At 49.1% G+C, this 14,826-nt stretch overlaps 1 protein-coding gene across 1 annotated transcript in view; it reads right to left on the bottom strand.

Annotated features, from left to right (window-relative positions):
* TOGARAM1 (TOG array regulator of axonemal microtubules 1) overlaps positions 1 to 14,826 on the bottom strand; it is a 778,500-nt gene that overhangs the window by 102,994 nt on the left and 660,680 nt on the right. The window contains exon 19 of the mRNA XM_078659754.1: positions 10,601 to 10,781. Within this exon, the coding sequence (XP_078515880.1) occupies positions 10,601 to 10,781 (181 nt within the window). The remainder of the gene's footprint in view (positions 1 to 10,600; positions 10,782 to 14,826) is intronic.

Here is a 14,826-nt window from a genome sequence, read left to right as displayed (position 1 = left end):
GCCAAGATATCGATCCATACTTCGGGAGGAAGGTCGAAAGCTGTCAACTGTCGCCGTTCAATCTCCACGGAAGGAGGTGGAGGCTTGACAGATTCGGGTGGAGGACCGTCCCCAGCTGCTGCGGAAGAATCCTCCCGAAGGGGCAGTCTGATTGGGGATTGATGGCCATGTGCAGAAGCTCGGGATACCAGACTCTTTGTGCCCAGTCAGGAGCCACAAGAATAACTTGGGCCCATTTGTGCTTGATCTTCTTCAGCACTCTGGACAGAAGTGGCATAGGCGGAAAGGCGTATAGAAGACTGAAACTCCACTTGCGCCGAAAAGCATTGCCTGGCGAGTGCCGCCTTGGAAAGTTCCAACGCGCAGAATTGCTGACAGTGCGTTCTCTTCGGTGGCGAATAGATCTAACCAAGGCTCTCCCCACCGCTGAAAGAGACCTTGCACCACTTCTGAGAGAAGACGCCATTCGTGATCCATCATGCACCGGCGGCTGAGTTCGTCCGCCCTGGCATTCAGAGAACCTGCCAGGATGTTCCAGCCACTTCCAGAGACGAAGTGCCTCCTGACATTGGGTCCACGACCCCACCCCGCCCTGTTTGTTGCAGTACCACATGGCGGTGGTGTTGTCCGTGAACATTTGCACTAATCTCCCTTTGACAGAAGGAATGAATGACTTCAGTGCAAGACGGATCGCCCGAAGGTTGGTGTGGAGCCCGGACTCCGCCGGAGACCAGAGGCCTCTGATCTTAGCCTCTCCCATGTGGCCGCTCCATCCCAGAAGGGATGCGCCTGTCACCACTGTGAACTCTGGTTGGGGAAGGGAGAGGGATCTGCCGTTGACCCAATTCTGGTTCGTTAGCCACCACTGAAATTGGTGTGCAGCGCCCTCCGAGATCTGGACGCAATCAGGAAGATTCCCCTGATGCTATGCCCACTGGAACTTCAGATCCCACTGGAGAGCCCGCATATGCCACCTGGCATAGTCCACCAGCAGGATGCAGGAGGCCAAGAGGCCCAGTAGCCTCAGGGTCATTCTGACCAAAACCCGGGATGGAGGTTGAAAGATGGGAGTCAAAGCACGAATATCCAGGACTCGCTGCTCGGGAGGATAAGCCCGGAACTGTGCTGTGTCCAGAACCGCTCCGATGAAAAGGAGCTTCTGAGAGGGAATTAGGTGTGACTTCGGCAAGTTGATGGTGAACTCCAGCGAATGGAGGAGGTCGGCCATAGTCTGGAGGTGGGAGATGACAGCCTGGGGCGAGCCCACCTTCAACAGCCAGCCATTGAGATAGAGGAAAACTGGACCCGCTGATCTGCGCAGATGATCTGTGACCACCACCATCACTTTCGTGAACACCTGAGAGGGCGCTGGTAAGGCCACAGTGGAGCACGGTAAACTGAACGTGCTCGTGGCCTACCCTACTGTGAACCATAGATAACGCAGTAGGGCCAGCAGGATGGGGATGTGAAAATAAGCATCCTGCAAGTCCAACGCTACTATCCAGTCTCCAGGGTCGAGGGCAGATAGGACCTGAGCCAGTGTCAACATTTTTAACTTCTCCTTCCGGAGGAAGCGGTTGACATTCCTGGTCTAGGACACAGGCATTTGTCCTATTGGACCCAGAAAGTAGTGGGAATAACAGCCACGGCCTACTTCTGGGGCAGGAACTAGCTCGACAGCTCCCTTGGCCCAGAGAGCTCAAACTTCCTGACGGTTAAGGGCCAAGTGATCCTCAGACATGCAATGGAATTGTGGTGGCATGGATGGAGGGGTAGTCTCGAAGGGGAGGGAATAGCCACTTCGGACTATCAGCAAAACCCACCTGTCCGACGTGATGTTCTGCCAGTGGGGGAGGTGATGGTGGATTCTGCCTCCCACTGGCAAGTGGTGGTCCTGGAAGGTTGGACTAGGAAGTTTTGGAGGCTGTTGCAGAGGGGAAGCTGGTGGACTGGCCCGCACGCTGGGCCCCAGACCCACGGCGCTGGGTCCCAAGTGCCCGGCCGCACATAGGCTGGGCAGCTTGCGCAGGCCTGTGGCTCTGGGCGGAACGTAGTGGGGCACCCTTTCCGTAGCTACGAAAGGGGTGAAAAGCAGACTGCGCAGGGCGAGTGGAGGTGAGGCCCAAGGATCTGGCCGTAGCACTAGAATCTTTAAAGTGCTCGAGCGCCTTTTCCGCTTTGCCACCAAACAAGGGTATGTCCAAAAGAGTTGATTGGACTTTACCCGAAAAGCCAGTGGACCTCAGCCAGGAGTAGCATCGCAGAGCTACTGACGTTAAAATCGTCCTGCCTAGCGAGTCGGCGGTGTCCAGCCCACATCGTATGTCGAACTTCGCTGCAATTCTACCCTCGGCAACTGCACGGGAGAGCATGGCCCGGGCTTCCTCCGGGCACTGTGGCAGCACATGCACGACACGACGGAGTCACACACTGAGTGGTAGTAACAGCCCAACAGACATGCAGTGTTCACCGACCGCAGTCCTAAGCTGGAGGAAGAAAACATCTTCTTCCCAAGGTGGTGCAGCTTCTGGGATTCCCTATCAGGTGGTGCGGTAGGGAATGCGCCCTTGGAAGTCGAGGCTTGGACCACCAAGCTCTCAGGGGATGGGTGTTGAGAGAGGATCAAATAGGGTCGCCGGGGCTGGGCAGTGGCGTCGGGCAATCATCCTGTCCCTGTATTGGGCTTGGACCAAGTGCCCAAAAGAATGTCTGTAAGGGCCTCATTGAATGGCAGCAGGGGCTCCGAAGACGTCACTGCTGGCTGAAGCACCTCGGTCAGGAGGTTAGTCCTGACCGCCACAGTAAGAAGCTCAAGGTTTAAGACCTCAGCTGGCCTTCGCTACACCACTGCATACGATGCACCCTCCTCCGTAGCCACGGTGGGGGGAGAAAGCATGCTAAGGTCTGGGGGGGCGTCCGGCCACTGGCCTCACCCAACTCTGTTCTCCAGTACAGTTCCTCTATCTCGTCTGCCAAAGTGTCAATAGACCCCTCCCAGTCCTCCTCACCCTCCTCTGGTAGACACTCAGGGCGTTAGGGAACAACAGGGGAGAACAGTGGTACAAAAGTCGGCGCCGGTACTTGCGTTGTGTCCACATCGAGGGAGAGGCTGGGGCCGATGTTGGCTGGGGACACAATCAGCATCAGAGGGGGTGGAGCTGGTGCTACTGGATTTGGTGCCGGAGGAGGTGTCACAAGGTTGACCGGCACCGATCCAGATCCAGGCCTGGATCCCTGGGGGCCCTGCGGCTCTGAAACTTAATCCGCCAGCATCAAAGGCCTAGAGCCCACTGCAGAGTCCGCGGGCCCGAAGGCGCGCCGGCGGAGTCGGGCTACCCAAAGATGGAATGGAAGGCTTTGTAAAATCTACGAAGTTGGGCAGCAGTCGCTCTGGCTCCCGGGAAGGGAGGGAAGGCCGGAGTCGACCCAACAGGCTCTGCGGGCGGAGCCAGACGACTACCTTCCGCTTCCCGCGTCGGCAGATGGACGGGGAGAACGCGAAGAGCGATGATGCTTCTACGCCTTCTTCGTCTGCTTCGACTTACCCGAAGACGAAGGTGAGGATTGGTAGTGATGGCTCCGCAACCGGTCCCGTGACCTCCCTCTCGACCGGGACCTGGAACAGCGCAAGCGGACTGCCGGGCCTTGAGAATTTTTCGGGACCGCTCCCGCAAAAACTTTGGGTTCATGGACCGGCAGTTGGAGAACGACTTTGGGTCGTGGTCGCGCTCCAAACACCAAAGGTACACGATGTGCAGGTGCATAACCGACATCAATTTGTGACAGGTTTGAGGACGAGAAATCCCTATGTGCACCAGGAGTCAAACAACTCGAAAATATGTTGACAAAAAAACTAAAAAAGTGACTCAAGGTACCGCTCTCTCCGGATCTGCACTGGCTGGCGCGGAAAAAGAAAGAATGGACGCGCCGGGGGGGGGGGGGGGTGTAGATAACGCGAAGTCATTCCGGTGATCATGACACCAACGATGAACGTGGAGTCGCGCGACGCCACCTATCGACGCGAAGGAGTACTGCTAAAGAAAAGTTACCCCCAGGCGTCAGACTGGATCCGGAGAATTCTAAGGTGAAGAATCCATAACTAATTGTCTCTTTCAGAAGGAGGTAATCCCTCAAAAAAGACCAGTCACATGACTACTGAAGTACTTTCTGTGGGTAGCCTGAGCGCTGCAAAAGAGTGAGAACAATTCTTGGGTAGCCTAAGGCTACATATTACCTAGGTGTCCATAGCGGCACAACTAGTAAGAGCAGCCATGCTGCCACAATTAGCATGGGGCCTCTTGCAGCACAAAAAGATTGAATGACCTTCATGGCACAAGAGACTTCAGTTTTCAAACTGATATTGAGGAATACCCATTCTGAATGGACTGGAAGAGGCTAATGAATATATTTTAGATGGTGTAGAAACCCTAGATAATGATTTCCTCGATGAGGAGCTAGACCAGCCTTCTAGTTTATTTATTTATTTATAAAGTTTTATATAGCGGGAACAAGATCCCGTAGGATAACAGAGCACTTTACAATATGAATGGGAGGAAAAACATAAAAACAGGATCAACATCTGAGCAGGTGAACGTATCCATCTTAGGGTAAGAAATTGTTCATAAGGAATCGCTTAGCTTCCAAAGGCAATTAAGGAACCTTCGCTGTGGAGATGTTTAATCCTACCCATATTGCACAACGATGAGGGTCAGATTGGTGGCCTTTGACCATGTAACATCTTTTATTAAGTTCTGGATTTGCAAGTACTTTGATAAGGGAGATGCAAAATTTAATGAGGGTAGTGTCTCCCAGGTCTTTCCATGATAACAAATCAGAGATGACATCAATTTAGATCCAGAGTTAATGGCCTTTCTGTTTAAGGCAGGAAGGGACCCTAGAAAGGGGCTTGAATGCTGCCTTAAGCAGTGCCAAGAGAAAATGTTAGACACTCTGGGTCCTTATGCCTCCTCGGTAATGCAAATGCTGGCTTAACTGCAGAGGCGTAGGAGGTATAACTTAATGAGAATAAACTCTAAACTGAGAGAGCTTACAAACAAGGAGACCTGAATGGTCTACTCTTCGGAAACTCTGAAGTATGTCTGGACTTTCTCTGCTTTCAGTAAGACGCAAACGAACATGAGGCGCATGTTCAAAAATAGGGTTTTTATAAGGGCTGACAGGAAAGGACTGATCGTCAGCCGTGGCAATCAGAGGTCAGCGGGGTTACGGAAGGGTCTTCCGTGCAAACAGTAGATCCTTCCTGCAGAGGACAAGCCTCACGCGCATGAGGCAGCAGTGGCAGATTTCAGGAAGCTGGATATCAAGGTAAGATTTTCCCCTCCTATTGATTCTTCCCACTCAAGGGTAGGGCTATGTTATTTCGCCCAAAAATGCGCAGCCGTAACAAACGATTCTTGGGTGTTGCAGACTTTGAGGGGTTTCAAGATATAGTCCTGCAGTCACCTTACCAGAAGCGTCAGTCAAGGGAGTTGGCCCTAGATCAGGAGCAATGAGCGCTGGTAGATTCAGAGGTAGTTCAAATGTTATTCATAGGAGCTATTTGCAAGGTGTCCAACAAAGAAAAAGGGTTTTCGGAGTACTGTCTTCCTAGTAAAGAAATGGACAAGGGCTGGCGTCCAGTGATAAACTTAAAGGAACTGAACATGTTTCTAGTTGACAGACACTTCAAGATGGAAGGAATTAATCTTTTAAGGGACATTCTGCAAGAAAAAGCTTGGCTTGTGAAGTTGGACCTCAGAAACGGCTACTTCACAATTCCTATGGACCTATAATCTCAGAAGTATTTGCGGTTTAGTCGGAAATGGGTTATTTATCAGTTTTGTGGTCTTCCCTTTGTCTCTATTCAGCTGCTTGGTGCTACACCAAGGTCCTATGACCAGTAATTGCCTTCTTGAAAAGGAGAGGTGTGCATTTAGTGATTTACCTAGACAATATGCTCCTGATATCTCAAGATCAGGGAGAAATGCTGAAGCACATGAAGTGGACAACAGGTCTCTCAAAAGCATTAGGAATCATTATTAATGTGGAGAAGTCTGTTATGATTCTTGCTCAGAGTCTGGAATTCCTGGGGTTTCAGGTCGATACCATTATGACTCAGTTGCGTCTTCCAAGAAGAAGTTGTCCAAGATCAAGAAGGAGGTAGCTTATCTCCTATCAAAGGATGTAGGGAGTTTGTGAGGTCTGTCAAGAGTGGTTGACCTTCTGTCCTCTTCCATTGAAGCGGTTTCCCCAAGTCCATTGCATTACAGGGCTCTGTACAGGCTGAAATACTTGGGCTTGTAGAAAGTTCTTTGGTACACAGACACAATTCCTCTGTCTTAGGAGGCTTGGATCGTCTGTTGGCCGGGGTCTAAATGTTCCTGGAGCCTCAGCAGGATGGGCTGGTCGAAGTCTTCCAAAGATGGCCTGGATGGAGCCGCAGAGGGTCTACATCCAGGATGCCCCTAAGTGTGGCCGAACGGACGTTTTCAGATCCGGCACCAAAGTGGCAGTCGATGTAGAGGGGCGAGGCTTCAAGGCAGGTCTCGGTGCTGGGGGTTCTAAAGGCAACGGGTCCAGCTTGGTTGTTCAATGTTGGTCATGAGCCAGTGGTGTACCAGAGACATCTGAAGAAGCACGAGAGCTAGATGCTAGTGGTACTCACTGCAGCACTTGGCAACGGTTGATGGGCTGGCGGGGGTCCTTCGGCTTCGACACCACAGTCGGAGGTGGCCTCCTCCAAAGAGAATGACTCTTTAACCTCCACACCGGACATGCCCAGCTGCTGCAGAGCTTCCTCCTCAGCTTCTCCAAAGATATACGGAGTGTATTCCTCTCCTTGGCGCTATGCTATTGAGGCAGAGGCAATGCGACACATCCAACAGTTTCAAAGTTTTTTGTTTGTTATAGAACGCAAGATAGCCAGCACAGGATTCTTCTTGGTGATCAAGAGATAGGCACAGGTTGCAAACTTCGTGCAAGTCTGTCCTGGGATACTTAGCGTGGCAAGATGAGCAGAACCGAAAAGGAGCCCTTGCCATCATGTGGACATTCTTGACTGTTGAGTGTGATGGAGTTGAATGGGAGAGCCCTGCTTTGAGAGCTTGTAGATCACGAAAAAGAACGCATCGAAGTAACATCAAAGGGTTGATCGATGAAAAGTGGGATTGCTTTGTACGACGAGGGACAGTGCCAAAGGCCTGGCGAGAACACCTAGTGGCATCAAAGAAAAACAATATGACTATGAAGTCTAGGCCAATGCACATTTCCTAAAATAGGTCGAGTCACCATACCTCGTGACTCAAAAAGACTTCTTCGAGAAAAAAATAAAGTCCATACCCAAAACTAGATGGCAGGAGTATGCACAACATGAATAGCTACAGCTACGGATGCCACAAACATAATAATTGCTACTTTAAAAATAAAATGTTTTTATTTTTACAATACCTTTCTTCCTGCCCGGAAAGAACGCTTTTGTGCTGTGAAATAGATGTTGGCTGTGGTTGTATGACAGAACCCCTCAGGCACTTTCCTCACACGCCTTTACAACCCAGTCAGTACCCTGAGTGCGATGTTACCACGTGTTACTTTAGCACGTCCGACAAAGGGCCCACCCTACAGCAAGTTGGTGTGCTGATTTAGTTGCAAAGGCTGGCCATTTTAGAGACTGTGGGGGTAAAATAAGGATTTACATTCTGGCACAAGATGAACTATCAGTGATTTATTTGATGCACTTAAATGAAGACAAATTAAATGATCAATAAAACCGAATGATTACTGTCAAATTTCATATGCGTCATTGTGGGTGCCTCCAAATAATTATAGTGTACACTTGGGGGGGTTTTACCCAAATAAAGTCACTGGGACCTGGGTTCGCTACGTACTAAGAGGAAGGGGTCCCAATGTAAATGAGAACACAGAGTAAAAATAATAAAGAAAGTCACAGACAATAAATCCAACCTCATTGTTTTAATCACAATGGGGATGCGTATTCAATATATTCGATATTTACACATTCAATAGGTGGTGGAGCAGTGCCCCTGGGGGGAAAAAAGGGGGGTGTGCGTGATCTTGTGAGGATAATGTGGTAGGGAGGGAATTCAAGTGACAGAATAATCAATTGATCAAAAACCAACTAGGTACAAAAGTTACATACTATGTACAAGACACAGACAAAAGGTTCAAATTATACATCAAAGATTATCATACTCCACATAATACAATAAATGAAAGATTGGGACGTGGAGTTGATGATGGATTTATTGTCTATGTGACTTTATTTATTATTTTTACTCTGTGTTCTCATTTACATTGGGACCCCTTCCTCTTAGTACGTATCCAAATAATTATACTCATGTTAGTCTGAGTTTGTGGATGTTATAGTATTATGACATACAATGGCAGAGGCGAATCTCAGCATCAACTAAATGAACGGAAATTAAGTCAGGTAAACCACATCCGAAATATCTCAGTAGTTTGTGGGCTTCAGGACACCACCTAAGGACCTAAAAAGTAATTATTGGTTGCCATTGTTTCAAGAAAACCAGGGTTGAAGTTGATCTAATTTAGTTATCTCCATTAGACGTATTTGACACCAACTAGCTTAAGTAGGATTTTCATGTTTCATTCAGGACAAATCATCCATCGCCAAACAATGGAAGGAGACTTTATGCATACTGCCTGGATTTGTACACATTGCTGTTCCCTTTTATGAGGAGGAAATATCAAGTGTCAAAGAAATGATGGCCCACATTTTTGATAATACTGCAGACATGCACTTTGAAGTTTTTTGGGGGGCCGTTGAGGATCAGGATGATGCAGGAGTACCATTTTGCAGATATCTAAATATTATTAACCAAGTCGCTATGAATAGGAAATGAGCTCATCGGAAACAGTGTTTATAAATATGGTGGCAATGAGAACAAATAGACACTACTCCATAAGCTTTAATCACAATTTATCAGTCACTCCGTTGGCAAGTGACCTTGATGGGACAACCTGTGACTATACAGCTCCAATTAAGGGCAGTTAAGATGAGGGTAAGGATACATATATAGGGGAAGGGATAGATTATCTAACACTGAATAAGTGAACCTCATTCAGCAGGAATGAGATGGATTGTGTTCAACACCCGAGAGTCTTCATGTAGGACAACAGATTATGCTACAATCCCAGTATGAATTTCAGATCGGTATGAAAGGTAAATAGTGAGCTGCAAGTGAATCGATGTGAAGTTGGTTTATGGGGAGGAAAATGTACAGGTACCTAATGGTAAGGCAAGAATCGGCATCAATCATGAATACTTGAATGAACCATGTACAGTCCGACTGTTACTCCAGGGAAAATGCACCCGGTGAAACTGAAAGATCCATTTATCAGTGTATGTAATAAAATGATGCTACAACCTTGGTGCTAATTTCACCGCAATGTGGAAAAATGTGGTGTTTAAAATAAGTAAATGAATAGTCATTGGTGTTATTGCAAGGAAAAATAACTACATTTAAGACATTAAACATATGATCCTTGTGCACTTAACCCATGTTGCTTTAAAGCTTAGTAACATACTTTCAGTGAGGCTCCAATTGAGCTGCTGATTTTCTTTAGGCAGTGGATCGGGGAAGGCAGGGACTATGTGGATTTTGAGAGTATCACTATATGAAGTGATACATTTTTACACTTTTATTCACTACATATTTGTACATAATATTGTATTAAAATACTATGAAGTAAACTATGAAATCTTGAACCAATTATGACCAAACTCCAAAGAAAACTAGATGAGGCTATGTGGTTACCATGCAAAATTAGGCAACATTAACTCTAGGACTTCAAATGCTATAAGTCACAATTGAATTTTTGATGGAAAGGACAAGGTAATCCTAACAATAGTGAAACAAAAGTGCCATTATAAGTAAATGAAAAACGGTGGTCAAGGAAGCACTTGCTCCAGCTGGTGATACAAGTTAGCAGCTAAACCTAGGATAAGTGCTGATTTACTGCTTCCTTGTTCCCTAACCATTGTCTGAGGGGCTTGCAAGCTATTAATCTGAAGCAGCTGGTCTGAATTGGGCAACAGAGGTATACTTTTCTTGGTGCAGAAAAACAATTGACTGCATGGATAACTTCACCGCCTGCCATAAAACAGCATCAAAATTAACAAAAACCAAGATGCAAAGTAGACCTTCACACAAGAATATGTGAGGTAGAAGATTAGCTTCTTACGTTACCACAGTGTCAATATAAAAATCTAGCAAGCTATGCAAAAGATGGACGGGATGAGCATGGCCCACAGTCCGTGTTGCTTACTTCCACAAGCATGGCTTTCCTTCCAGTTGAGGAACAAGAGAATAATGACAGTAATTACCATATTTAAAGCAATTTCTCATTGAAAGTAGAAAAACATCAGGAAAATACATAAAAAACAAATCAAACCTGACAAGCACATGCCACCAATCCATGCAGAGCTTTTACCTTCCAAACATGGTATTCTGATGACTCACAAAGTGACCTATGCCAATACTATGGAAATCTTTAGAAACATTGGTTTGTAATTTACAATCAAAGCAAAACGGTGATGTTATAGCTGAGCATACTGTATTACCTTTACAATATTTGTAACAACAAGGTCTTGGTTAGTTTCACAATCCGACAAAAGATTTCTAATTCCATCCATTCTGACACGAAAGTCTTGTGCATTTAGTGAAGCTGTCAATGCCTTTATATACTCTGCAGATTCCATTAAATTTCGAGGGACTGGTTTTCTCGTACTTTCTCCAGTTTCCCTAATGTAAAGATAACAGAAATATTGTAACAAATATCATAAAAAAGAAAATAGCAATGAAAATCTTTACAATATATACATTTCGGCTCAATAAAAACAAATACACTAACTCTCCAGTACATCACACTCAAAGTCTAACAGAGAAAGGGTCAGCGTTTTATTTTGTTGTAATTACAATATAAAGTATACCTGGCACTAAAAAGGGGGTAATTAAATCAAAAAATAGAAAGATACAAAGCAGCCTATGGGCATGTGGGTATGGAGGAGATCAAAAGTGAGGGAAAAATCTGCTATGTTTCTAAATGATTAGTAAAGGGAATCTTGTATCGTACAAAAACAAGACCACAAACGAGCCTCATGCGGATCCACCATTTCAGAGCATAAACACTTGATCATCCGAAGATGCCTATCAGATTATTTTCGCATAATAGAATATATATATATTTTTTGGGATAATCAATCTTATTGGGTTTTTCAAAACACAAGAAAATCATTGGCAGCAGATTAAGCATGATTGGAGGGAATACAACGTTAATCACAGTCGAGCGGTACATGGTTCACCCGGCTGGTTCGCGTATAGCAGATTGGGTATGCATTACAGGCGGAAGAAAATGAGACAGATCATTACAGTGGCAACAAATTGAACCATTTACCCCATACTTTTCCAAATAACTCCGGGCAACCCCGGGCCTCAAAGAGGGACTCCTCCTGCGTCCCACACCAGTCCACCCCCCTTCTCCACTTCTGCACCGTCGGTGCCTGGGCTTGAGACCAGAGCGCCGCAATATCTCTTTTTGCCATTGCCACAGCCGTCCCTAGGAAGCGCTTATCTGCCCTGGAGCCATCTAGGCCGTCAAACACCCCCAGGAGCATACGACGTGGGTTGTGGGGAACCTCCCATCCCAGGGCCTGCGTAAGCTTGTGTTCAACCCCTTCCCAGAACGGTGTCAGCGCCGGGTATTGCCATACCATATGATAGAAGTCTGCTGGCGTGGTGTCGCAGCGCGTGCAGGCTGGGGACGGTCTCACACGGGCTTGGAAAGGGCGCAGTGGGGTGAGATAAGCTGCATGTAAGTAATATAGTTGTACTAAGCGTAACTTAGAGGACGTGGTCAGGGTCTTGGGCGCCATAAGGGCATCTCGCCAATCTGCCCCTTCTAGAGGGCCCACCCATCCCTCCCACCGTTCCCGGAGCCTGTCTAGAGTTGCGGGGCCATTATTAACTAGTGAACGATAGATGCGGGACACTCCCCCTCTCCCTCTCCCCAGGTTCCCCATCATCACCTGGGCCTCAAGTGGACTGAATTCTGGAAGAGTGGCAGGGGAGGGGAAGTGCGTGTGAAGTGCGTGCCTGAGTTGTAAATATTTGTAGAATTGGGAGCGGTAAGCGCATGTCGTTGGTGCAGATCGGCAAAGGACCGAATGTGATCCCCACCCATACGTCTCCAAGCAGCGAGATTCCGACAAGGTCCCACCGGCGGAACCCCGCTAGGGACGAGACCTCACCCATCCAGGTTCCGCTCCAGAGCGGTGTTTGTCGAGTGAGCGTACGGTTCCACCGCACATGACGCAGAGCTGTGCGCCAGGCCGTGAGCACCGTTCTCGTGACTGAGGGTAGGTCCTGCGGTATCGAGCTGCCGTACAGAAAGGACTGAATCTGCATGAAATCTGTCGTGGTGAGTTCCACTCGGTATGCCGGATCGGACCAGCCGCCCGCAAACCAATCATGGATCACGAGAAGCCTCGTGGCCAAGTAGTAGAGGTAGGCTTGTCACTTCCATGCCTCCATCGAAGGGGGGGATGCGGCAATGCGCTAGGGTTAGACGAGGCCTCCCTCCTCCCCATAGAAATCTGCTAAGAACGCCGTCCAGTTCTCGGAACCAACTCCCCGGGAGGTGGATGGTGATGTTTTGCAAAATATAAAGGAAGCGGGGGAGAATCATCATTTTAAAAAGTGCACTTCTGCCCAGGGGATTAAGGGGAAGGGCCTGCCACCTCTTGAGGTCGGACTTCATCCGGGCGACCAAAGGCGCAACGTTTAAAGCCCATTCGAGCTCTGGCAAGAGGGTGATCCAGACACCCAGATACTTGAACGACTGCCTCCGCTAGGGAATGTTCGACTGCCAGTCGCAGCAGGCCCGGGAGGGGTGCAAGGGAACCAGAGTTGATTTTGCCGGATTTGATCGGAGCCCAGAGACCCATTCAAAAACAGAGAGGATCTCCAAACATCTGGGCCCGGAAGTGGCTGGGTCCGCCAAATAAAGCAGAACGTCGTCCGCATAAAGGGCTATTATGTCAACCTGGCTCGAGTCCCAGGCCCAGCCTCTGATGAGTGGGTCATGCCGGATGAGCGTCGCCAGGGGTTCCATTACCAGCGCGAACAACAGGGGTGAAAGCGGACACCCCTGTCATCTGCCCCTCCGGATTGGGAAAGCTTTGGAGAGCTCCCCATTAATGAGAACACAGGCGCTGGGGTTGGTGTAGAGGACCCTAACCATGCGGCGGAAGGGCAGGCCGAAGCCCATCCACTCCAGCACGTCCTCCAGGTATGTCCAGGCCACCGTATCAAACACCTTTTCAAAATCAATGAAAAGCAACGCCAGGTACGTGGTTAGGCGAGCACGGTGGGCCATTGCCAACTGGAGGCGGTGGATGCAGTGACGAGTGCCCCTGGCCGGCATGGACCTGCACTGGTCGGGATGCACCAACTCCTGCAGGAGGGGTCAGAGTCTCTGGGCCAACACAGTAGCAAATATCTTGAGCTCGGTGTTAATCAGCGAAATCGGACAATAGTCCGCGCAATCCAGGGAGGGCGGATGTGTTTTGGGGATGACCACTATTATGGCTATATCTGATTCTGGTGGGAAGGAGCCCGACTCCGTTACGTGATTGAAGAGTTCCACTAAATGGGGAACAAGGATATCACGAAAGGTCGCGTAGTACTCCTGGGGATAAACATCCGGACTGGGTGTCTTGCTGAAGTGCAGGAGTGATATCTCCCTGTGAATTTCCTCTGGGGTGAAGGGGTGATCTATTGTCTTCGCAGTCTCTCGGGGGAGACACGGCAGCCGGGCCCCAGTCCCCTCCAACCACTCCGCCAGCGGAACGGCGGGGGGGCGAGCAGCGTATAGGTTCGTGTAGTAGTCAGCAAAAGTTTGTGCTATGGCGGAAGACGTCACATGATGGGCCCCGGTAGCAGAGCGGATTTCAGGGATCACGCGGTTGATTTTGGGGTAAGACACTAGACTGTGTAAGAGTTTACCGTTTTTATCTCCCCATTCGTAGATCCGCGCCACCGAGGAACGCCAGAGCATTTTCGCGGATTCCATTGAGATTCGGCGAATCTCCTCCTGGATCACTGCCAATTGCCGAGAGGAGTCCCCGCGACCGTTTGCCACCTGAAGTCTCTCCAGCTGTGTTGCCTGGGCTTCCAACTGCACAAGGTGGGCTGCCTGTTCCACCCGTTTCGCGTGGACCGCACCCCTAGCCACCCCTCGGATAACTGCCTTGTCGGCTTCCCACAGCGTAGCCGGCGAGGGAACCGATCCTGTGTTAGCGGAGTAGTAGTGACGGAGTTCCTGCTCAATTGAGTCAACGAGCATGGAGTCTTGCAAAAACCAGGCATTCAATCGCCAGGTCGCTCGGGGTCCCGCGGGGGAGGATCAGAGACGGAGGGATACGGGTGAGTGATCAGAGATCCCTCTGGGCAGTATCACGGCCCCGGAGACCAGTTGGCAGTCCGTCGCAGGTAGCAGCAGGAGGTCTATGCGGGAGGGGGTATGGTGGGCCGCCGACGTATGAGTGTATTGATCCCTACGGGGGTTCCAGACCCTCCATATATCACAGAGTCCCAGGGCCAGTGTCCAACTCAAGAGGGTTCTCGCAAAGGCGAGGCGGCCCTCTTATAGGTTTCCGGTCGCATCGCGCGGGGGTTGCAGGACGGCATTAAAATCCCCCCCAACCACCGTAAGACCCTGCGGAAAAGAGGAGAAGATGAACGTAAGATGCCGGAGGGTGGGGGTCAGTAGCGCAGGTGGGACATAAGC

Source organism: Lissotriton helveticus, chromosome 9 (genome assembly GCF_964261635.1).
Source record: "Lissotriton helveticus chromosome 9, aLisHel1.1, whole genome shotgun sequence".
Classification (NCBI taxonomy): domain Eukaryota; kingdom Metazoa; phylum Chordata; class Amphibia; order Caudata; family Salamandridae; genus Lissotriton; species Lissotriton helveticus.
This window is presented reverse-complemented; position numbering and strand designations above follow the sequence as displayed.